We start from the raw sequence: 23,559 nt of genomic DNA on the forward strand, positions 1-23,559 counted from the left end.
CAAAAATGTAGCAATCTCCTCCAGCTCTAAGGAAAAGTTCTTACTTTTCTCTGCTACAGCCCTGCTTAGTCCCCTAAGGGAACATCCCAAAAAGTTCTTCTATCCTGCACTGGCAAATGAAGGTCTTTACCCAAGACTCTTTTGAAAAAGAGATTTATTTGGGAAGGAGGAGTCCAGGAGAGTGGCTGCCTCTGCCAGGGTGGAAAAGGACAGCCAGCAACTAAACAGGCAGAGGGGCTTAGATAGGGGCTTCTTGGGGTGGAGTTTTCCCTGGGAGAGATTTTTCTGCTCAGAGATTGGTTGGTTTCATGTTTCAGTTGGTCACAGGTAGCACTGGCTCTGGTGTGAGGGCCAAAGTGGGTCTCTCTGACTGGTGCTTTTACCCTACACTTAGCCCCTCCCCATTTCTAGCCTGAGCCAGCTCTCCGGGAGACTGAGGACTGGCTTGTCTTTCCTTGTTGCTGGTCTGTAGACCTGGCCTTGGCTGCCAAGCTTCTTTTGTACTGTTGCTCAAAGGCCAAGCTGAGCCCCCAGTGCCACTGCTAGTGTCTGGCTTTTGAAGATATCACAAGGGCCCCACTTGCAAAGGGTTTCGTTGAGTCCTTGGCTGGAGCTGTGAAGTTGTCTGCAAGTAACTTTTCCATGTCATAATTTCCATTTGTGGTGGTCTCTTTTTTTTTTTTTTTTTTTTTTTTTTTTTTTTTTTTGTACAACAAGCAGAGCCAATTCTAGGCAATCCCTGTGACTGTGGTCCTAAGTGACATTCTGCTGTGCTGTCTGGAACAGGGGAGAAAGAGGTGGAGTTTTGGTTAGCTCCAGGGAGAACAAGATGGGTAATTACACAGTCCAGTGCCTGGTGAGTCCGTCTACATCTCAGCAATGCAGACTGATCTGTGTGATGGTTTTAGGCTGCATTCTATAAGGCCTGGTACAGGGAGGTGGTTGGTTTTACACTTGAGAAGAATCCCACCTTAGAAAGTGTGCATTTCCGTGTCTGTCCTATGGTGTGGTAGCTCCTCTCTCTCAACATTCCCGTCCATCTTGAGGGTCCTCAAGCAAGTGAGACCATTTTGACTTTTTTCTCTCCTTTGGCTCTGGTTCCAGAAAGCGGGAGGAGGAAAACAAGCGGAAGGAAGCCGAACAGCAAAAAGGACAGCTGACCACAGATTCCCCCAGACTCCACCTTCTCCCCTGTCCACCCAGCCCCCGGAATGAGCCCATTGAGCAGAGTGCAGCCTCTGGCAAACAGCCACCTGCTGGCCATACAGTCCAGAGCCCTGACCCAGAGCACAGCAGGTCTCCAGGCCGGTGTCCAGGCAGAGCCTCCCACAGGGATTGCTCCTCAGACCATCAGGGAGCAGCCTCCAGGAAGCCCAATGGTAAGTGTGGCCTATGCTGTCTGAGGCCTGCCATAGTGCAGTCTGTACTCCTTATTCTGTCTCTCGGTCTTCTGTGTCTTTTCTTGCCTTGCTGTAGTTTACTAGATCACTTCTAGGAATCAATCTTAACTGATTTGTAGTGTATTGAGTATATTTCTTTGTCTAGTTTTTGACACTCTGGGTATTACATATGTAACTTGCTTCTGTCTAAGTTACCACTGAGTGAAATGCTAAAACTCTTTCACTTAGGTAGCTGCAGTACTTTTAAATATCATTGTTGAGGTCACCCACATCCGGTTGCTTAGAATCACCTGTAACTCCAACTCCAGAAGATCTGGCTCTGTCTTCTGTACTCTGTGTGCACTTGCACTCACATTTGTATACACCCCACACGCATACACACACACTTAACTTAAAAAAGTAAAAATCATTGCTGAAGATCAGCTGTTACCGCTTTCATTTCAGTCATCAAGTATAATTTATAAAACTCATGAAGAAAGGCTAATTGAGATGCATCTATTTCTGTCTTTTTTTTTTTTTTTTTTTTTCTGGATTTTTGAGACAGGGTTTCTCAGTGTAACAGCCCTGGCTGTTCTGGAACTTGGTCTGTAGACCAGACAGAGATCCACCTGCCTCTGCCTTCTGAATGCTGGGACTAAAGGCATGCACCACAACTTCCCAGCTATTTTTGTCCTCCTTTTGTTACCCTTCTTCCTGTTGCTCTGAGTTTCCTATTCCTGTTACTTTCTTTCTGGTTGAAGAGCTTTCTCTACCTAATCTTTAAGGTCTACCAGCAACACAGTCTTGGCATTTTCCCTTATTCTGAGTTTGTTGTTATCACATTCCCAAGGAGCTGGATCTAGACCCCATGCTTGGCATTTCTGTTTATCATATCACATCACTTCCTTCTGGACTGCTTGTTTTGAAATGAGAAAGCTGTTACCATACACATTGGTCTTCCTCTTGAATACTCTAGGATAGCATGCTATTCCTCTGTTTTAAAGATGCTCTGATTATCTTTAGTTTTTCACAGTTTGATGCCTTGTTGTGGGTTTCTGATTTGTAGTTCATCTGGTATCAAGAGTCCCAAGACTCTGTGATGTGGTCAGTTGCTGGGAGAAATACACAGATCCAGGAGTGTAGTTGTACTCAAGAGTTGTGATATACTGTTACAATACCCACAGTAAAATCACCAAAGGGAAAATTTCTCCATGCACAGTCCCAGAGGAAACCAGATGCATACTTAACTTCCAAAAATTCTCTTTGGGGAAAGTTACACACACATACACACACACACACACACACACACACACAGAGAGAGAGAGAGAGAGAGAGAGAGAGAGAGAGAGAGAGAGAGAGAGATAAAAATGTAGCTAAAAAGAACATTGCAGCTGGGCACTGTTGGTGCACACCTTTAATCCCAGCACCTCGGGAGGCAAAGGCAAGTGAATCTCTGTGAGTTTCAGGCCAACCTGGTCTACGGAGCAAGTGCTGGGATAGGTTCCAAGCTACAGAAAAAACCTGCCTCGGAAAAAAATTAAAAAATGAAAACAAACAAACAAACAGATGACAGACAAATAAAAAAGCATTGCCTGTTATACATGAATACATGTGCATAAGGATATACATTGGGCCACAGTTACTTCATGTATAGGCCATTGTCAAACAAGTCTGAAAGTTTCTGTTCTGGAGCAATTCTGAGATAAGGGAATTCTTGCTTATTTGAAAATAGGAAGTGATGCCCCTAAGGGGGAGCTTTTGTGAAGAATGAGATTCAGATATGCAAACAGGATCTCAAACAGCCAGCATCTGATGTTGCCCCCTCCCAAAGCTGAAGGACAGGAGGCTAATGAGGCTGGTTGTGCTAGAAGCAAATGGAGCTCTCATTTCACAATTTTGATCTCAAGAGGCCACAATACAAAGGGGGGAAAGTAGATGCTATTTTCATGGGGTTATCAGGAAGCCCAGCATCACTGGACAAGAGACGCTACAGCTCACCTTATGTTTAGCCACAGTGAAAAGAGTTGGATCTACTTATCTGACCAGGGAGTGAGCAGTGCACACCTAGAGATGGGAGCACCCAGAAAGAACCTTGGGTGGGAAGTACCGGCTGCCTCCATTCTTCACTGCCCAACCTCACAGAAGGGAATGGAAGAACTTAAGTGTCTTTGCAGGGCACCAAGCAGGGCCTCCTCAGAAAGGCCACAGGGGTTAGAGAGATGGCTGCAAAGGAACAGAATTCAGGTTCCTGGCAGCCACATTGAAGAGGGGGGCTTACAATTCTGGAGGACCTGATCCTCTTTCTGGCCTACTAGAGCACCTGCATACATGTGCACTGAATCAATCCCCTACCCTTACCTTCCCCACATACAAATAATTAAAGATAAATCTTTTCAAAACCAAAACAGAAAGGGCTGGGAACCTGAGTCTTTTGAAGAAGGGTGACATCCAACATGTCGTTGTCTATTTCTTCTTCTTCTTCTTCTCCTCCTCCTCCTCTTCTTCTTCCTCTTCCTTCTCCTTCTATTTTCTTATTTTACATATTGATCCCAGTTCCCTCTCCGTCCCTCCCTCCCCCTTTTCGTCCCTCCCATGTCCCTCGACCACCCTCCCATCCCATCCCCCCCACTCCATATGTAAGGTGATGCCATCCAGGAGGGGTCATCTAAATCTATCAAGTCATTTGGAGTAGGGTCTAGGCCTTCCCTCCTGCCTCTAGGTTAAGGGAGTATCCCTCCATGGGGAACATGCTCCCAAAGTCCTTTTGTGCACCAGGGATACATCCTGGTTCCACTGTCAGAGGTCCCTTAGATTGCCCAGGCCATCTAACTGAGACCCATGTCCAGGGGGTTTAAGTAGGTCCAATGCTGGATTCCCAGCTATCAGTCTGGGGGCCCGTTAGCTCCTCCTTGTTCAGGTCAGCTGTCTCTATGTGTTTCTGCAGCCTGGTCTTGTCCTTCCTCTCTGCATTTGGATTCCAGTTCAGCTCATTGTTTAGTTGTGGGTGTCTGCTTCTGTTTCCATCAGCTACTAGATGAGGGCTCTATGATGGTTGATAAGTTAGTCATCAAGCTCATATCAGGGAAGGGCATTTATGGTAGCCTTTCCACTGTTGCTCAAATTGTTAGTTGGGGTCAGTCTTGTAGGACTCTGAACATTTCTCTAGAGTCAGTTTTCTCTTCAAACCTATCTATAATGACTCCCTCTTTTATGGTCTCTCTCTCTCTCTCACTCTCTTTTTTCCTCTCATCTGTTCTTCCCGACTCAATTTTCCTAGTCCCACGTGCTTTCCTCTCCTCCCCTTCTCCTTCTCCTAGCTCCCTCTCCACTCACTGCCCCCCCCCCACTCCCAATATGCTCAGGAGATCTTGTTCCTTTCACCTTCTGTGAGGAACCTTATATGAATCTCTTAGAATCCTCCTTGTATCTTAGTTTCTCTGGCGGTGTGAATTATAGGCTGTGATCCTTTGCTCTATGACTAAAACCCTCCAACATGTCTTAACAAGTGATTTTTCTTCATCCTTCAAACATCCTTCAAACAGTTCTTGCTGTTTGGTAAATAATATATGTGGAGCATGCTGGCTATACAGACCAGCACTGAGGTTGCATGCCCTTGGGCTTATACATGTGAAGTCTTAGTAGGGTTTCTCTTGTTTTAAACATCATGTCCAAAGCAACATAGGGAGGGAAGAGTTTATTTTAGCTTGCACCTTATAGTCCATCATGGAGGGAAGTCAAGTTCTGTACATGTGAAAGATAACTGGAGGCAGGAATGGAAGCAAACACTGTGGAGAAACAGTGTTTGGCTTGCTCATCTGCCTTCCTTCCTTTCTTTTTTCCTTTCTTTCTCTCTCTCCTTTCTTTCTCTTTCTCTCTTTCCTTTCTTTCCTTCCTTCCTTCTTTCTTCCCTCCCTCTCTTCCTTCTCTTTTCTGCTTTTGGCTTTTGGTTTTATCTTTTTTTAAGACTACACAGGGTTTCTCTGTGTAGTCCTAACTATACTGGGACTCACACTGTAGACCAAACTGGCCTTGAACTCAGAGATTTACCTGTCTCTGCCTCCCAAGCCACCACTGCCTGCTTTGTCATCATCCTGCTTTATTATTCCACCCAGAACCACCTGCCTCCAGTGGGCTGGGTCCTCCTCCATAGACTTCCCTGCAGGCATTCTGATGAAGGCAATTTTGAGGTTCCTCTTCCCCAAAAAACTCTAGCTTGTGTCAAGTTAACAACATTAACAAAAAACAAAAACAAAAAACAAAAACCACGCACCCTGACAGACTCTACCATTCACTGGTTGTGGTGTAGCATGAGGCTAGTGACTTTTCCAAGTCTCATAGTCTTCACAAGAGAGTAGAGTGTGATGGTTCACCTCTATAATCCCAGCACTTAAGAAGCTGAGGCAGGGCCGGCAGCCTGCACGCCAGACGCAGCCATGATCATCCCGGTGCGCTGCTTCACCTGCGGGAAGATCGTCGGCAACAAATGGGAAGCCTACCTGGGTCTGCTGCAGGCCGAATACACCCAGGGGGATGCCCTGGATGCTCTGGGCCTGAAGCGCTACTGCTGCCGCCGTATGCTGCTAGCACACGTGGACCTGATTGAAAAGCTACTTAACTATGCTCCCCTAGAGAAGTGACTGCTGGAGCTTACCCTCCTCCTCTGCTGGCCATGGACAATCTAGCATGCTGAATTCAAACTGAGATGTTGGGGAGGTGGGTAGGATGCCTGGATGTGGCCCTGTGGCTAGGTCCCCTCATCCTGGAAGCAACAGTTCAGTAAAGACCTTTGCAGAACAAAAAAAAAAAAAAAAAAAAAAAAAAAAAGAAGAAGCAGCAGCTGAGGCAGAAGGATCACCAAAAGTTCAAGAGCATCCAGTCTCAAATTTAAAAATTTGAAAGTAAATCTAAAATAACAAGGGGGAATGATGTCTTCTGTAGACAGTGATGAGCACCCATGTAGATTAAGGACATTCCATAGCACTGTGTAGATGTAGGCTGTGGTAATGGAAGCAGTCATAATCATCAAAAAGATGACTGTACCCAAGTGCAGCGTAGATCTGAAGGACCAGGTGGGGTCAGTACTGAGGCAGTGGTGGCAGCCGGCAGCATGGAGAATAGGGGATGCTACAAGAGTAGCATTGCTTGCAGGAGGTGGAGAGAGTTCATCTTATTTGGGTAAACACCCTATTTGCTCTATCTTCCTCTAAGAATGTGATAGGAGTGTCTCTTCACCCGAGTATGTGTCAGGCCCCACGATGGCAGTGATGATGGCAGGTGTCCAGGAGCTTAGTCTATGAAGGGCAGCATTGGGGGACACGTGTTGGTTTTGTAAGAAACTACCACACTGCCTCTCAAGTGGCTGTCCTGTTTTCACTCTACCGCAGTGAGCAGCAGGTGCTGTGGCTGCATGTTCCCACCAACCCTTCCAGTGGCCCATGTTCCTCACAATGCAACAGGCATGCATGCAGCTGTTCCCATCCACTGGGAGCCTTTTCTGCCCCTTTCCCACCCCACACCATGAGAAAGCATGCTCTTTTATTCCTGGTTTGTGTTTTCTGTGTTTATTTTGCACAAGTGAATAGATATAGGAGAAACATACATGCATGTACATGCACACATACCCAGACACTTAACATAAAACTTTATATAACAAGCAGCATATTCTTCTACACTTAAGAATAGTTATGACTGGTGAGGTGGATCAGTGGGTTAAAGTGCTTGCTGTCAAGGCTGAGATCAAGCTCCAGAACCCACATGGTGGAAGGAAAAAACTACTTCTGCAAGTTCACACACACACACACACACACACACACACACACACACACACTTACTTAATAAGGGTAAAATTTTTTTTAATTATTCTTATTTTAAAACCTGTTTCTGGAAACATTATCTGAATATATGTCTTAGTTACTTAGTTACTTTCCTATTGCTATGAGTAGACACCACAACCAAAGCAATGTATGAAGAATTTACTGGAGCTTACATGTCAGAGGGCGTCCATAGCCATCAGATGGGCAGCATGATGGCAGGCAGGCATAGTGATAGAGCAGGGAGAGAGAGAGAGACAGAGAGATATGTTGTTTGATGTTTTACTCTTTTGGATTTTTGGAAGGGCCCACCACCCAGCTCTAAATAAATCACACATGGAGGCTTATTATTAGTTAAGTATAGCTGGCTTGTTGCTAGACAGCTTTTCTTAAATTAACCAGTCTACCTTTTCCCTTGGGTTTTTAATCTTTCTTACTTCTGTGTCCCTTTTCTTTCCTTCTTACTCCACAGCTGGGTGGCTGGCTGGCTGGCTGGCTGGCTAGCTGGTTGGGTAGCTGGCCCCTGACATCTTCCTCTCCTTGTTCTCTTGCTCCTCTTTTTTTTTTTTTTTTTTTTTTTTTTTTTTTAACTCATTTTGTCTTCTATTTATACTCTCTGCCTGCCAGCCCTGCCTCTCCTTGCCCCTGCCTCGCTATTGGCCATTCAGCTCTTTATTAGAGCATCAGGTGTTTTAGACAGGCACATTAACACAGCTTCACAGAGTTAAACAAATGCAGCATAAGCAAAAGTTACACACCTTAAAATAATATTCTGCCACAGAGAGCTAACTGGGAATACTGTGGTCTTTTGAAACCTCGGAGTCCACCCTCAGTGATATACCTTCTCCAACAAGGCCACACCTCCTAACCTTTCCCAAACTGGGAACCAAATGTTCAAGTATATGTGCCTATGGGGGCCATTCTCATTCACACCACCACAATAGATATCCTCATGCATATGCTACATGATAATGTTTATAACATATGGTCTCATGTACTCTTTCACACTTGTGATCGCCCTGCTGACTTAACTCATGAGCCTATACATTTCTGGCTGAGAACCAAACCCTGATATGACAGCTATGGAAGTAACTTGAAAACTCAGATAATGACAGCCTGGTGGTGAGAGAACTAGCACGTCTGAGACCCCATCCCCAGAGCTCCTGCCAGCTCACCTCATCTCCTTGGACGTGGCTGTTCAGGGCCCCAATCCCAAGGAACAGCCTAGCAGGCTCTAGGCTTGCAAGACTGACCGTCAGACCTTGGGATCTATCACCCTAAATACCTTCCCCATCAGGCTGCTCACCAGAGTCTCCTGGGTCTTGGTTCTTTCTATTTCTGCCTTGCTGGCTCCTCAGTACGTCCTATGGATGGTGTCATTTGGTTCTAGCCGTCCCTAGTGGAGACGTGTCAGCTCTGCCTCTCCAAAAGTGCAAGTTTCTTCCTGATGTTTACATTGCTACTATCTTCATTGAAAATAGGTTTTTTGTTTTATGTGTTATGTTCACTTTTTTCAGACATACTTTTTTGCATGTTTTAATTCTTGTGTGTTTACCAAACTTCTGGGAGACCTAATCATGCCATGTGTACGTTAAGTGTTGTTCAATTTTATAATTTTAGACCATGATATCATCTTCAGATGTCTATGCTTAGTTAAGGACATGTCACACAAAAGCAGTATTGCATATGCTTTTGTGGAACATCCTGGGACACCTTGTCCAGAAACCAATTTGTGTATTAATGCATCCTATGGTTAAGAAATACATACCAAACCCACATGGAATACAGAATGGCTTCAGGTTCAGAAAGACTCCACCCATGGAGAGTCTAGGTTGAGACATGTGTTCTTCATCTCCTGGGGCTGGCGAGCATACTTTAATGTGGATTGGTACTTCCCAAAGTTAGAGCCTTTTGGTAGCCCCTGGTTTCTTGCAGGGTCTTCAATTAACATCCCACCTGCAAGGTTTTCTAACCAAGTATCTAATAAAGCCACCCCAGACGTGGTCCATTGCTGGATAGTGGTGGGTCCTCTTTACATCCTCTTCATTCTGCCTTCCAAATTTTTCTTATCAGCACTTCTAAGGAGTGACAGAATGCTTTCTGGCTGCCTAACCCGTCAGATTGCTAGAAAGAAAAGTCAAGAAGCTTTGTTCTGTATTATTGTGTTCCTGTTACATTGCCATGGTTACTGTGATGCTAACTGAAGTGCCTGAATCTCTCATGTGAACAGGTGACTAGAACTGCCCTCACCTGAAAGTCGTAGACACTGACTGTTCTACTTTCTTTGTCTACCCAAGAAACACCCAGGGAACACTGCAGATGCCCTTCTGCCTGTGTACGCCTCAGATCCTGTGAAGGCAGTGATGGCTCCAGGCATCGGGGAGCATCCTCTGTGGAGAAGTGTAGAGGTGAGAACAATGGCGAGCACCAGTGTGAGGAAGGACCAAGCAGGGCCAGGCAGCCCTTGTCCTTTGGGTCGTCAGCCCAGCCTGCTGAGAAAGGAGAGGACTCCAGCCCTCCAAGAGCTTCCAAGCAGGACAGCCCCAGGAAGCCCAGCAGGAGGCAGGACAGGGCCCCCAGGCCCAGAGGTGCTTCCCAGAAAAGGTGCACACACCAGCTAAGAGACAGGTGCTCCCCAGCTGGGTCCAGCCGGCCTGGCAGTGCCAGGGGGGACGTTGCTTGTACTGAACAGAGCCCTCTCCACCGTCGAACACCAAGAAGCAAGGTGACCCAGAACAAGCTTATAGGAGGGGTATCCTCAGATTTGCCACTCAGCACAGAAGAGTTGAGGTCAGGATGCAAGATGCTGTGTGAGGACGTTCGGGTATCTACAGAGAGTGATGTAATTCATGGCTCCCCATCTGGACAGACTGTGAACATTCACCTTCTTCCTGTAGAGCAGCGCCTGCAGATAATCCAGAGGGAACGGAGTAGGAAAGAGCTATTTCGCAGAAAGAACAAGGCAGCAGCCATCATCCAGCGAGGTTGGCGAAGGTAAGAGGGCAGGGGCCTGCAATCTACTGTGATCCTGCTGTTATGACATCCTGTGCTACCAGATGTGTTCCAGTGAGTACTGTGTTCAGGATATGACTGAATGGAGCCTTCCCAAGAAATGTATACCTCCCTCTTCCAGCACCTCACATGGTTTAAGTAAAATGGAAGATTCCTCTGAATAGGAAAGTACCTAGGACAGAGCAGTAAAGAAAACACTCTGGTTGGCTGTCACACAGCCAGTTTTCCCTTGGAGCTCTGACAGTTTTCCCATTTGTAAGGTGGGATTTATCAACCCTTGCACCTGAGGCTGCTACGATGAAGCAGTGTCTTGCTTTGTGAACTCTGGTGCACCATGTGTAGGATCTCTTTTCTACTTCTTAATTTATTTTTATTTTATGTGCATTGGTGTTTTGCCTACATGTATATCTGTGTGAGGGTATTGTGCCCCCTGGAACTGGAGTTACAAACAGTTGTGAGCCGCCATGTGGGTGCTGGGAATTGAACCCCAGTCCTCTAGAATAGTCAGTGCTCTTAAACACTGAGCCATCTCTCCAGCTCCAGAGTCTCTTTTTGAAAATATAACTCTGTGTGTGTGTGTGTGTGTGTGTATCAAAGGACAACTTGCAGGAACTAGTTCTCTCCTTCTGTCATGTGGGTCCCAGAAATGAAACACAGGTCACTGGGCTTGGAGGAAGGTGCCTGTACCTGCCCAGTCATCTCATTGACCTCACACAAGATTTTTTTTTTTTTTTTTTTTTTTTTTTTTTTTGATCTCTAACCCAGAAATTAGTCATACTCCAAATATCTAAAGCAGAGTACTTGGATATACAAGATCAGTGTGCCTGAAATATATGAACCTTTTAGAACCACCATCACACTCAGACTGAGTTGAGGCCTAAAAGCTGGGGGTGGAGGGAAGGATACTGCTAGAGTAGGGACAGGTTTCTCTGTATCAGTCTCTACCCATGGGAAGCCTTTCCTAGGTGACAGCACAGGAGTTACATGGCCTCTAATGCTGGGGAAATGGTGACAAACAGTAAGTCCCTGGGAACTCCAGATGCTTTATGTCACAGACCATTAGGAAAAAAAAAAAAAAAAAAAAAAAAAAAAAAAAGCACTAGCAGGGAGCAGAGTGACCCACCTCGAGGCTCTGGGAACACCCTACCAAGGGCTACACAACCCAGAGCCAAGTCATCTGGTTTGTGTTCATCCAGCCTTTGAATAACATGCCCTTATTTCTCTCTCCATCTGTTCAAGCTCATGTGGTTCCAGCTGCCCCAAGGAGGCTGTCAAGACAAGGATCCTGATTTCTATGTTCTTAGACACAGACACTCAAGAAAATGACTTGTGCCTATAGTAACACTTGAACCTTTGACTGGCTGGCCCACATCCTAGGGCCTTCCCTTCCATGACTGGCGTGTTTGTTGCCGTCATGATTAATAATGGCAGTAGATGGAGGTGCCTTGTGGTAGATTTGAGGCTGGAGAAGGGGAGCCCAGATGGTACTTACATGCCAGGTAGCTGTTCTACACCAGCTACTGCTGTGGCTGCCATTGCCAATAGTAGTCAGCATTTATTGGGCCAAATCCTCAAAGCACTCTGAAGTAGCTGTCCTCACCTAGTCCCACAAATCGGGAAACTAAGGTACAGGAGATTCATCGGCTTACCTACACTCCAGAGCTAGAAGGTTCAAAGACTGACTTTATGGTGACCATCCCATGCCGAGTCACAGGTGGGAACAGCCACTATTCCGCCACTTAGGGAATCATGCCCGCACACATGCTGGCCACCAGCCAGGCAAACTTTGCATTCAGCATCTTTGCTGAAAACAGTGGGGATTACCCTTTAGGCCCCACAGCTGCTCCCTAGCAGAAAGGTCTCATCTCAGTCTGTCTATTCTCAAACTCCTTTGAAGAGTCAGAGGTTGACAGGTCCTGTCACTAAGTGTCCAGAGTAAATGAGCCCAAAGTCATTCCCTCAGGAGCACACCCACCTGGGCAGTTATGCAGGTCGGATTGGGCTGCACCATTGTGCAGATCTGAGGTGGGACATCAGTGCTCAAAGGGCCCATGGGAAGCCACACTGAGTGATTATTTCAGCTATTCTCTGTTTATCTACAGAAGCCCAAAGCACTGTCCTTGGATGGTGTCTGGCACCAACCCCAAGGAACAATGAAGAGGGGAAGGGGACAGGCCTTAACACTCTTGTTCATGAAATGCTGGCTGTCTTTGTGGGGAACATGTCCAGCAAAGAGCTAAACACAGAGAGGGAGGGAAAAGATGGAACCTTAAGCACCCCCCCAAAGTCTTAAAATTGTAATTTTTATTAACAATTAAGAGTTGAGTATTTGGTGGTGTTTATGTATATGGAGCGAGGTGGTCCTTACTCCATCATTTTCCACCTTAGCATCTAAGTGAACCTAGAGCTAGCCAGCTTGCTCTGAGAATGCCATCTCTATCTGTGGAGCAGGGATTGATTAGACTTGCTGGCATTTACATGGGTGCTGGGGATCCAATCTGCAGTCCTTATGCTTGTGTGGCAAGCCCTCACTAACCCACCTGACTATTTTAAACATTAAAATTGTATAGTAGACAAATTATGGTGAAAAACAACTATGTAAAAACACTTGATCTTTAATGACACACAGAGCTAACTTACTAGCACTTCTCCAGCACATGACTTATTAGAAACAGGCTAGACAGCAGGAAGAACCTACAGCCTATGGTTGAACAGCACTATTGAATACAACAGTTAACTCCAAGCAGGGGCATGTTCCTGAAAATCAGAGAGGGGGACTTGTTCCTCGGCCTTAGAAACAAGACCCTTCCCACACACGGCCTGTCTGCATGCCATCCCATACATGTGACTGAGTGTTCACAGGCAGACTGAAAGCATCAGCTGCACAACGCTAGTCAACTCCTGGGGTTCCTGGTGAGCTCTGCCTTCAGAGCAGAGGACGGGAAGAAACTGCTTGTTAGCATGTGGTACTAGTCACTGGGGAGAATCATGAAGGCTGGCTGAAGTCAGCTTTTGAGGAAGCAAGAAGGGACTAAGCCAAGCCCAGCAGGGAGGTTTTTAGCAGACTTAGAAAGGTTACCCCATCTTTGGTATATTGTCACACGGGCATGGGGCTCCCTGGTCTTCTGTAAGTTCAGCAGTCATGGTTAATATAACACAGATAACAAACATTAATGAAGCTCTCCTTTAAAGAATTCCAGACAGTCGTCATTCCTGCCACAGGCTTCCCAGCAGGGAAATCACAGTAACTTGCCATTCTCTTAAAGCCCTCCATGTGCATCCATCATGAATAGAGCAGGTCCCATCAGCAGGATTAGGCCACAAAATCCTGGATTTTGACATCACCTTGCTAAGACGCTTAGTCATTACAAATGTCCTAAAATGTGCCTCCCCAGGACTCAAGCCTGGACTATAACACTGTTGTCTCCTTACCCTTCCCTAACCAAGCTCAAGTGACCACATTTTTTGGGCACAAATGCCCCATTTCTGCTTGTGCCAGTTCTGTTGCCTAGAAGGCATCTACTCCCCTGTTGAAACCCAGTGGAGCACCAAGCGGCCATGGAAAGCCTCCCAAACACCTAGCTCCTGGATCTTGAATGTCACCTCACACAGTGCAGGCTGCTTTCCACCTCAGGCCCTCTCACCTGCCTGTAGCTGCTGAAAGTGACTTATCCAGTTTTCCTAGTCCAAGTCTCTCAACATGGATGGGATTGGAGCTTGTTCCACTCCCGTAGCTGTCAGCACTGCAAGGTCTTACAGCCTGTCCTCTGTGACCCCACCAGCTACCAGCTCAGGAAGCATCTGTCTTGTCTTCTGCACATGAAGCAGCTCGGAGCCGGAGACGTGATCAGATGTAGCCGAGTGTGCACAGCCCTGCTCCTCCAGATCTGGAAAACAGAAGTAGAATTCAAGTACCCAAAGTCCATCTCCATCAACAGAATGCCCAAAAGTCTATCCAAAGGCATGTCGGCCACAAAGTCAGCCAGGCACTCTGTGCTCAGACAGATCTATGGTAAGTATTCTTCTGGGTACTTTGGCACAGGCTCCTGAGTGGCACACAGCATTCTGCAATAAGTTTAATAAAACTTAATTGGATAACTCTCCACTCAAATTTAAAAAATTTACTTTCAAGTACCAGAATTTTCTCTAGTCAATGTAATGTCCTACTTCTAGTGCCAAGAGCCCCTCCTCTTAGTTCCAAGACTAAAAGCCTCACCACTTAAACCTCAGACCTCTGCTTGAGCCCTCCCCTCACATGAACCCATCTGGACCCTCGAGCCCTGTGTCCCTTTGGCCATTCTATGCTGAAAGTGTCATCTATGCAAATGTCCACAACTCAGTTACTGTAATATTAACAGATGAGTGTCTGTAAACTGAAATATTTCCAGCTCTACAAAAGGCCCTTAAAGTACATCAGCAGTACAGGTATCCTTGCCAAGTTTGGATAGCTGCTCAATAAAGAAACACAGAGCCCAAGTACCTTTAGGAACATCCCTTGCAGTTTAGACAGCATTTCAAGATTTGTCCATTTCCAGACTACCATATCTGTGATCATTAGGTTTCTGATTTTGAATAATTTCAGTTTTTGGACTTTGGATTAGGGATGCTCAGCCAGAAAGGTTCATGTATATACCCCAAACCAAACAAACAATACCAAAACTAGTAACAAATGCTCCAAAATCAGATAAGGGGTATTTTTCAGATAAAGGATATTCATATTCAACCTGTTTTTCCATGCTTGCCTAACTTATCTTGGCAGACACCTGCAAGTGCTCACCTCAGTGATGAACTCACTTGCTCAGGTCACAGCAGCCATTATTCATTTGTTGGTTGATTGCAGGTTGCTCTCAAGAAGGGAAAGTACATCATGCCATCAAATCTTCCAAAGGCCCTCCTGTTCTGTGTCTCAATTCAGGTAAGGCAGCCACTACACTGGCAGAGCACATGGGAGGAGCAGGATGAGTTTTCCCATGATCCTTTGACTTTTGTTGGGTATATGTCTTTTTACCCTTTTCATGGATTACTGCAATCAACATCTTTAAGAGGCAAATAATTTTCACAACTAAAAACTATGATTAATGTAACTGTTATTGATCCCTTTTATTACAATCCTCACATACTTTCTTCAAAGGAGTATGTTGGAATGCTTGTATTTTCAATGCCCTCCCCTTAACATAGATGGAAGACCACAAACAACATTAAAGTGCATTCTGCTCAGGCTCAATTCTACCCACAGAAGCAGCAAGAGAACTTCTTTTCCCCTCACCAGACCAGAAATGAGTTTTACTCAGGCCCTCTTCCCTCATGCCAGCATTAAGAGTGGGTGATAAGTTCAGGGCTGTCAGCAGCTAATGCCAGGTCTGGCCTATCTTCACAGGTGGCTATGGCAACATGCTCCCCCCCACCCTCCCTGATCCACAGGGCCATCCTGTAGAAACAGAGAGTAGGTGGGAAGGTGAACAATGACTGTCAGCATGAACTTTAGCATTCATTTAGTTTTTGGTGAGGAAAAGCAGAGTAATTACTGCACAATCTTTAATAAGAGATGGCTAATTCATGTAACACAAGGCAGACTGATCAGGGAGTAGCAGGTGGGGTAGTTAGAAACTTTGAAAGGAATCAAGGGCCACAGTTGTGTGGCAAGACTGTCCTTATACTGGACTGGGGAAACATTTCAAAGTAAGAACTGTCACATGAAACTACCAGATATATGACATTTAGATATAATTAAATACAAAGTAAGCAATCAGATTATTCTCCCCTCAAAGCCAGATTTACCACTGGATTTTTACCTTAAAAATGAAGATGTTTGGCAGCACAGAGGTTCTTGGAGAAAAGATTGAATAAATGCATTCAAAGAAATACTTAATACTTTTTAATGACTTCATATAACAAGCAACATGTTTGTTTTGCAAATTTCTGATTTGTTTGAAATCAAACAAAGCATGATCTTTGTTATCCCCAGACTTGGAGCAACATAGGTTGTTAGGCCCAACCACACCCACATTAAGCACAAAACATTTAATAAAGCCAGTCAGATAGGTGCTAAAGTTTAACTGGTCTATTCATGTTTAACAGAAAACATGTCCACAAATCTGTCTTTAAACAAACAAAAATCTATTTTTTTGGTATATTTACAAAGTATGTGGCACAAGAATTCAAAGATGTGTATAAATGTCATGTGTACCATGTGAAAGGCATGCAGAGGATTGGTGTATCACCATGTCCCACCCACTTAGAACCCCAGCCCAGTTCCTGCTTTATAGAGCTACCCATATTAGTGACGTGAAGAAGACCTAGTGGGCTGCATCTGGGTTCATCATCACCTTCCTTGGCTCCATGGTTAGCCCCACCCCAAGTCCTTAGCACATAGAATACCTCTCTTTATTAAGATCAATAATATAAATATCCATTGCTTTTAACAGTGAACAGTTTGCAGTCTATACATCTTGACAACAGTGGAAGAACAAAAAAGTTTTCTTACAACCTGCAACCAGCCAGTCAATCAAAAAACAAGCCAAAGCTTTGACCCTGGGGAAAGGCAGAACCAGTGTGGAGTTCTGCGTTGTATCAACTGTCCCTTACTCACAAAGCTTCACCGTCTGTACCTAAAGCCTTACTATCCGGAATATGAGGTAGAACTCAAAAGACGATGTAGCATTTCCTCCCAGGGCACAGTGAAAGGGCCGGAGAAGACTGTGCTCATGTGGACTGCCTAGCTGTGTACTTCACCTCAGTCAGTGTGGCTGGAAATGAGAACTAACACCACCTGCACAAATGAACTGCTGGTTGGAATTTCTGACAGTTAGCAGGCACTGGCTTCGTTTTTTCACTCTAGAAAACCTCACCAAGATGGCAAATCCGTGCCCAGAAGACTGAAGTACACTGTTGATTCCTTAGTTATGTTTCTAGAGTGTCCTGGAGGCTACAAGCTGCAGCCTCGTGCTCACTCATTCTCTGACTGGGGCTCCACTGCTGAGTGGCACCAATAATAAATGTCACAGCATCAAGAAACCATAGGGCAGAACTCACAGTGAGCCAAAGCAGGTCTCTCATCCACTCTTTAGGAATACTTGGCTTAAATAAAGTCTAAGTGATCATGGGCTTTCACAGAGGCACAATTGACATCAGGCCACTCTTGTGCTAACAGTAAAGCACATGAAGCAAGTGTTTACCTCACTGAATTACCTTGACGTTTAGTTTAGAAAATCATATTCAAAATTATAAAAACAGGTTTACCTAGATGTGACCACAGAGGTTCAGCTAATTTGTTGACAAGTGAATGAAGGCACCATAGATCACTATATGTAATGTAAACGTCTAGCTCTTAGGAAATTCAAAATGTGCTAGTGTAGACAAACAACATGAGAGCCCCGAGAAATCTAGGCCTTATTTTCCCACTTCAGTACAAAGGTAGCTCATGAACAACTTCTTTAAAAGCTTAGCTTTAATGACAAACATCTATTACATCAGTCTTTCTTCAAAATAAAATGGATGTGCATGAACAATTTCAAACAGGAGGCGCCATGGAGCTTCTTCAATACAATGCATTCAATATACCCGGCCCCTGGGGATGGCCACTGATGTATGCGCTGAAGCAGTAATGCAAGTCTGTGAGCCACTGCTCCTGAACACTGCCACTCTTCAAAGTCTGCAAACAAAAGAGAGGTAACTTAAATTGAGAATGGTATTACCTGACACATTTTTCATGTGTCAGGCCTATGTAAAAGTAATCTCCCCACCAGATGGTGGTGGTGCACATCTTTAATCCCAACACTGGGAAGCAGAAGGATCTCAGTGAGTTTGAGGCCAGCCTGATCTACAGAGCAAGTTCCAGGACAGACAGGATACATGGGGGTACATGCACTCACACACCCCTCCTCAAGAGAAACCAGAGGAAGTCATCTTAAAACAGAAAACAATTAACTATTGGGTGTTGCTACAGCTGGTGAAAATTCCTCTTTTATGTCGTGTATAGGTTAAAATTATGAAATGACCCAAAAAGGATCAGATGTTTGAATAATTGGTCCCCACCTAGTATTGCTGTTTTGGGAGGTAAGAACTTGCACTCTGAGCCTACTTCTGGTCTAAGCTCCCTACCTCCTGACCCATTGAGATGTAAACCCCATCTAGAAAACTCCCACTGCCAGAGATGCACCCCAGCCACAGTGCTTATTACCCCATGATAATAGACTATGCCCTCTTAAACTATCAAATAAAGTCTTTTCTTTTAAATTAGATCTGTTATTTGGTCAGTATGACAAGAAAAACAGTATGTGCCCTTAAGTGTAATGAGTTCATACTGAATCTGTTACTTCCTGGACATGATGGAGATTAATACGAATTTTTATGGCCAACCATCTCTACCCTCTATCCCTTCCCGTTGGCATTAGTTTTCATGAAAAAAAAAAAATTTTTTTTTTTTTTAACTAATGTCAACACATTAGTCCTACAAAGTAACAACCTTTTTCTTTCTCATTTATGGAAGTGGGCTGATTCTCTAATTCAAGCTATTGACTTTTCCTCCCTTCGACTGTTCTGAATTATCTCACTGCCACTGTCCACTGCTTCTACAAAGACTTAGAATAAGTCAAAGCAAGTACCCATTAACATTGCTTATAAAAGCACTATGACAATGAACTGCAGCTACCCTTCAAAGAATAACCCTCAGTTACTACCTATATACCTCTTCCCTATAGAAGAAAACAACCGTCCCAAAAGCCAGGTGCGGAGGCAGTGGTGAGGCCTCCACTTTCTCCTTTTCCTTCTATCACCATCCTTTTCTCTGTTACTGGCCAAAGCCTGGGTGTGCTCGCCTGATACACTGGGCCTTCTCCCTCTGACACTATCAAAGCTTATACCCCTTCTGCCATATGTGCCTCAAGTCTAAAGCCGCCAGCTTTCTCAGACCCTTAACTAAAAGGTATGACTTTCTTCCCTTCTTCCACAGACCTGCCAAGATTTACAGCTTGCCTGTATAGTTGTTTTCATCTCAAACTTTAATGAAACTATCCCTGAGCTTTAAAAAAAAAAAAAAAAAAAAAAAAAAACTTTTTCTTAAAAAGATACCAAATATTTGGGTAGCACTTACTAAATATCAGGTACACTAAACAGATTACTTGATTATTCTCACTTAACAGTCACCAAAACTTGCATTAACCCTACATTAAGAGAGAAAAATAAGCCTGACTATAGACAAATTGAGAAGAACTGCCATCGTAGTTACTTCATTAAAGTGTCTCTAGACCCTGAATCTCCAACTGAATTTCTTGTGCTCCCATCTTTGGAGTTTTTTTTTTTTTTAAGACTACAGTTTTAAAGGGCTAGTTCTGAATCAAAGACAAGGAAGGTGCTGGTGAAACCTTACTCTCTCAAAGTACCCACAAGTCCACCCCCCATTGAGGACAAAGCCCTGTGCTGCCTACCGTGATGTTCTTGATGATCTGCTGCACAAGGATGGCATTGGTCAGCATGTGTGTCCTCAAGGGAATGTGCTGGAGCAGCAGGCGAAGCAGCTGGCCCACAACAGGCAGCTCCTCAGGAGAAGCTCTGCTCACTCGCAGACCCTGCAGCATCAATCTGAGGACTCGAGGCAGGAGAGCCAGGATGGAAACACAAACACCCCACAGTTTGTCCCTAAAACAATAGAAAGAAAAATGAGCCTCAGGAGCCAACACACAAGAGCAAATGCCCTTCCATGTTACCCACATCTGAAAAGGACTTTCAAGAAACATAATGTTCCTTCCTAGCCTGATGTGATGGCTCAATGCCTGTAACTCTAGCTTTTAGGAGCTGAGCAGAAATGCCACTGAGTTTGAGTCCAGCCTAGGCTATATAATGAGTTCAAGGATAGCCTGGACTATAGAGATCCTACCTCAATAAACAAAGCTAATAAACAAGCTTCATATTAAATACCACAAACCATAACTAAGAGTTAGCTGCTAGGAAGTCTGGTAAGCCGCATTTTCCTGAGCTTAAAAAAATCAGACACCCTGGCAGTCACAGTGATTATATATAACACAGAGCTTGCCAGAAAAACAAAGATCTACACATGCAGAATCATCGCCTAACACTGGACAGTATTCCATCACCATATAGTGGAGGAGAAATCTGATGACTACTGCACCCAGGAAAGAAAAGAAATATATACACCAAACCTCATGCCTAAGACTGGCTCCAGGGTCTGGTCAGTATCACAGAACAAAGGGCCGATTTTCACACAAAAAAACATGTTCACCAAAACCCCAAACAGACATCAGAAAATAACCAATAATGGGACCATTCCACCACATTGGATCACAAGAGGTGAGACATGGTCATGTCTAGTCCTTAAACATCATTCTATTGATACATTATAGAGCAGGAGGTAAACAGGCTTATAATAAATACAATCTATGAGTATACTGAAATGACACAATATCCATCTGGTTGGTGAATAGGAGACTTTAGAGAGCAAGTGAAATCCTAAGTGAATGAATATGTATTGTTTGGGCAGTGCCATATCAAGAACCACAATGCCTCAGTTCCATGGGACTGGCAAAGCCTTCCCAAGTGTGGATCTGTGGGATGGCAAAGCCTTCCTTGGGTAGAATACAAACGCTGACAGTGTATATAGAAAATGTCCACTGTAGCTCCTCCTTCATTCCCTTCTCCCAAAAATGTTTACAGCCTGCAGACTCCTCCCCTACAATTTTACCTAAACCCATCTCTTTATACATCTGCATGATAACTCCTGGCTAGCCTGGTCAACTATATATAATAAACATGCCAAGCTTCTAGGGTGGTGCAGCTTCTACATCTGAGAACTGGCCTACCAGATCCCAGCTTTTCTCTACGTGCCTGTGGTTCTTCAGTCCCTCACTACCCTGCTTAGGTCAATCCCTGGAGCTGTGCAGCGGGGACTGCTAAAGGATCCAACCTTCTCAGCTCTTTGATCAAACCCTTGAACTTCACTTAAAGGACCTGCAATGTGAGGTACACAATGAATCCATTTTAAACCAACAAGGTCAAGGTCTGACACAGAAGCAGATGTGGACAGCCATGCACAAGAAGAAAAAAAGTCAGGCTCTTGAACAGCTTAACAAGGCAAAAGTATAAAGACTAAAAATTCAAGTGAAAAAGACAAGAGAAAGCTGCTTTGGTTCTTGATAAGATTTTTAATACCTAGCCCTTGGGTCATTTGACAATGTGGCTGCATTCTGAGAAACGTATTGACAGATGATTTCATCGTGTAAACTCCCTGGTCCACAGCTTCCTGATATATCAAGAGAGGCAGTAAGTGCAAACTATGAAATATTAGGTATTATATATAACTATACATGTCACATTTTGACATTCTATTTGGTTTTAATGTTTTGAGTATCAATCACTATGCCCTAAAATTCACTAAGTCATGATGGCCTCAAACTTATAGCAATCTTGCCTCTGCCTAACAGTGCTGGGATTATAGTTATGCACCCCACGCCTGGATTATGTACAACTAGCAACACAATCGGTCTGTCTATATCAGCACCATCACAAACATATGAGTAACAAGTACATTATAACAATGGCTACAATGCTACTATGTGATGATCATCTTTCAGTTCCATTACACTCTTCTGTTTAACAGTCCTCACTGGCTGAAGTATTTCCAGCACTATAACTTTTACACTGTGTCGGAACAGATGCTTCAAACCCTAGGTGTGGGAGATAAGGAATCTGAATCCGACTCCTTATATAAGGTGGGAAACAAGGAAAAGGAAATTGTGAAGCTATCCTACAAGGAGGTCTCCATAAACTCTGAAAACTACATACTAAGAAAAGTAGACATCCCAAGACACAGAATTTGCTCAGTCCTATAAAAGCTAATTTTCAGAGTCCCTCTTACTCTCCATATAAGAAAAATTTTCTGCCCCAGAAGGAAAGACAATTGATAAATTGACAGGAACTTTTCAGTAACATCAGCAACCACAAGCAAGAATATCAAAACAGGAGAAAAACAAACAAGCAAAACCTGGCCAAGTAAATGTTCAATGAGAGGGTTAACTCAAAAGAATTAGATTGGAAGATGTTAAGAGACACCTATGCTATGGTAAGACAAATCCTGATTTACAACACAACAGTTCTTTAAAGAGAAAACAAAGACTTAACACTACTACCTACAAACCAAATGATTAGGTCAGCAGCAGATTTTCATTAGTAATAAAAAGTACCAAGTAAACAAAAGAAGAGCATCTTCAGGGCTCAGTAGCACATTGAGATCTAAAACTGGTCACACCTAACTTCTCAGCTAACATCTTTGATATCAGAGATCTCTGGTCTATACAGCCACTTCCAGGCCAGCCAGGGCACAAAAACAGACTTCTAAAACAAAGAAGCACTTTTAAAAGGGAAAACAAGTGTTATACATTTTCCAGTCTAGTCACATAAAGTCAAATGTTCCTTTATTTAAAAGTTCCAAAGGTCTTATATTTCAAGTGACAGAAAATAACAAATAGCAGTATAATGTTTTAAGTGGAGATGTTATAAAATCTTAGACAACATCAAAAATGTAAAGTAAGTACAAATAGTATAATGGACAAGCTCTGGCATATTCACAGAACACAATATTATGGGTCAAAGTAACTGCACAGCAGGCCAAACCCAGACCACAGCCTGTATTTGGAAGCCAGGTTCTACTGGAAACAGCTACATTCATTTATTTGTATTTTCTATGTTGCTGCTTTCACATTATATTTAATAGCTATGGCAGAGAGCTTTGAAAACTTGAGAGAGTTTTCTTTTTACTGTCTAACCCATTAAGGAATTTTGCTGACCCCTGCCTTGGTACAGGGAAATGTGAGTAAAATACAACTAAATGAATCAATGAATCAACACAAAGGAATCACAGATAATACTAATGCCCAAAAAAAAAAAAAAAAAAAATACGAACAGGATCATTCTTACCAAGTTCACAAATAAGAACGGAAATAACACTGTTGACAGATATACAGAACCATCTAAAAAGCCAGGATACCAATAAATACTAAAGTGCCTGAGATACAAGAACTCCAGTGTGTGTTGTGTGCTGGTGGTGGGGTCTACACATTTATCTGGGAATTTATGACACGGATGGCTCAGTTTGTAATTATTGTTTTAAGCCATGAAATGTATATAGCTGGCATGCATGCTACATTTTTAGGACATTTAAAAAACTAAAACAAACAAAAAAAAAAGCTGGGGGGGGGTGTGTGTGTGTGCACAGAGCAAGAAGGTACATGCATGCCTGTAGTGCTGGCACTTGTAGAAATTACTCAAGATTCTGAGATTGAGGCCAGCAAAACATCGCCAAAATAAATGAAGCAAACAATAAAGTTCAAAGAAAGACTAGAAAATAC

At 43.9% G+C, this 23,559-nt stretch overlaps 3 protein-coding genes across 3 annotated transcripts in view; 1 reads left to right on the forward strand and 2 right to left on the reverse strand.

Annotated features, from left to right (window-relative positions):
* The window catches only part of Invs (inversin), a 148,597-nt gene extending 131,115 nt beyond the window's left edge, over positions 1-17,482 (forward strand). Inside the window, exons 13-17 of the mRNA XM_051187791.1 lie at positions 1,105-1,379; positions 9,487-10,183; positions 13,984-14,213; positions 15,042-15,116; positions 16,627-17,482. Coding sequence (XP_051043748.1) covers positions 1,105-1,379; positions 9,487-10,183; positions 13,984-14,213; positions 15,042-15,116; positions 16,627-16,730 — 1,381 coding nt within the window. The 3' untranslated portion in view covers positions 16,731-17,482. The remainder of the gene's footprint in view (positions 1-1,104; positions 1,380-9,486; positions 10,184-13,983; positions 14,214-15,041; positions 15,117-16,626) is intronic.
* Positions 1-23,559, reverse strand: part of LOC127224676 (bile acid-CoA:amino acid N-acyltransferase) — a 1,166,658-nt gene that overhangs the window by 250,844 nt on the left and 892,255 nt on the right. The gene's annotated exons all lie outside the window — the stretch shown is intronic.
* Positions 17,631-23,559, reverse strand: part of Tex10 (testis expressed 10) — a 45,007-nt gene continuing 39,078 nt past the window's right edge. The window contains exons 14-15 of the mRNA XM_051187775.1: positions 19,627-19,837; positions 17,631-17,852 (exon numbers count right to left, since the gene is read on the reverse strand). Of these exons, the coding sequence (XP_051043732.1) occupies positions 17,739-17,852; positions 19,627-19,837 (325 nt within the window). The 3' untranslated portion in view covers positions 17,631-17,738. The remainder of the gene's footprint in view (positions 17,853-19,626; positions 19,838-23,559) is intronic.

Source organism: Phodopus roborovskii, unplaced genomic scaffold (assembly GCF_943737965.1).
Source record: "Phodopus roborovskii unplaced genomic scaffold, PHOROB, whole genome shotgun sequence".
Lineage (NCBI taxonomy): Eukaryota > Metazoa > Chordata > Mammalia > Rodentia > Cricetidae > Phodopus > Phodopus roborovskii.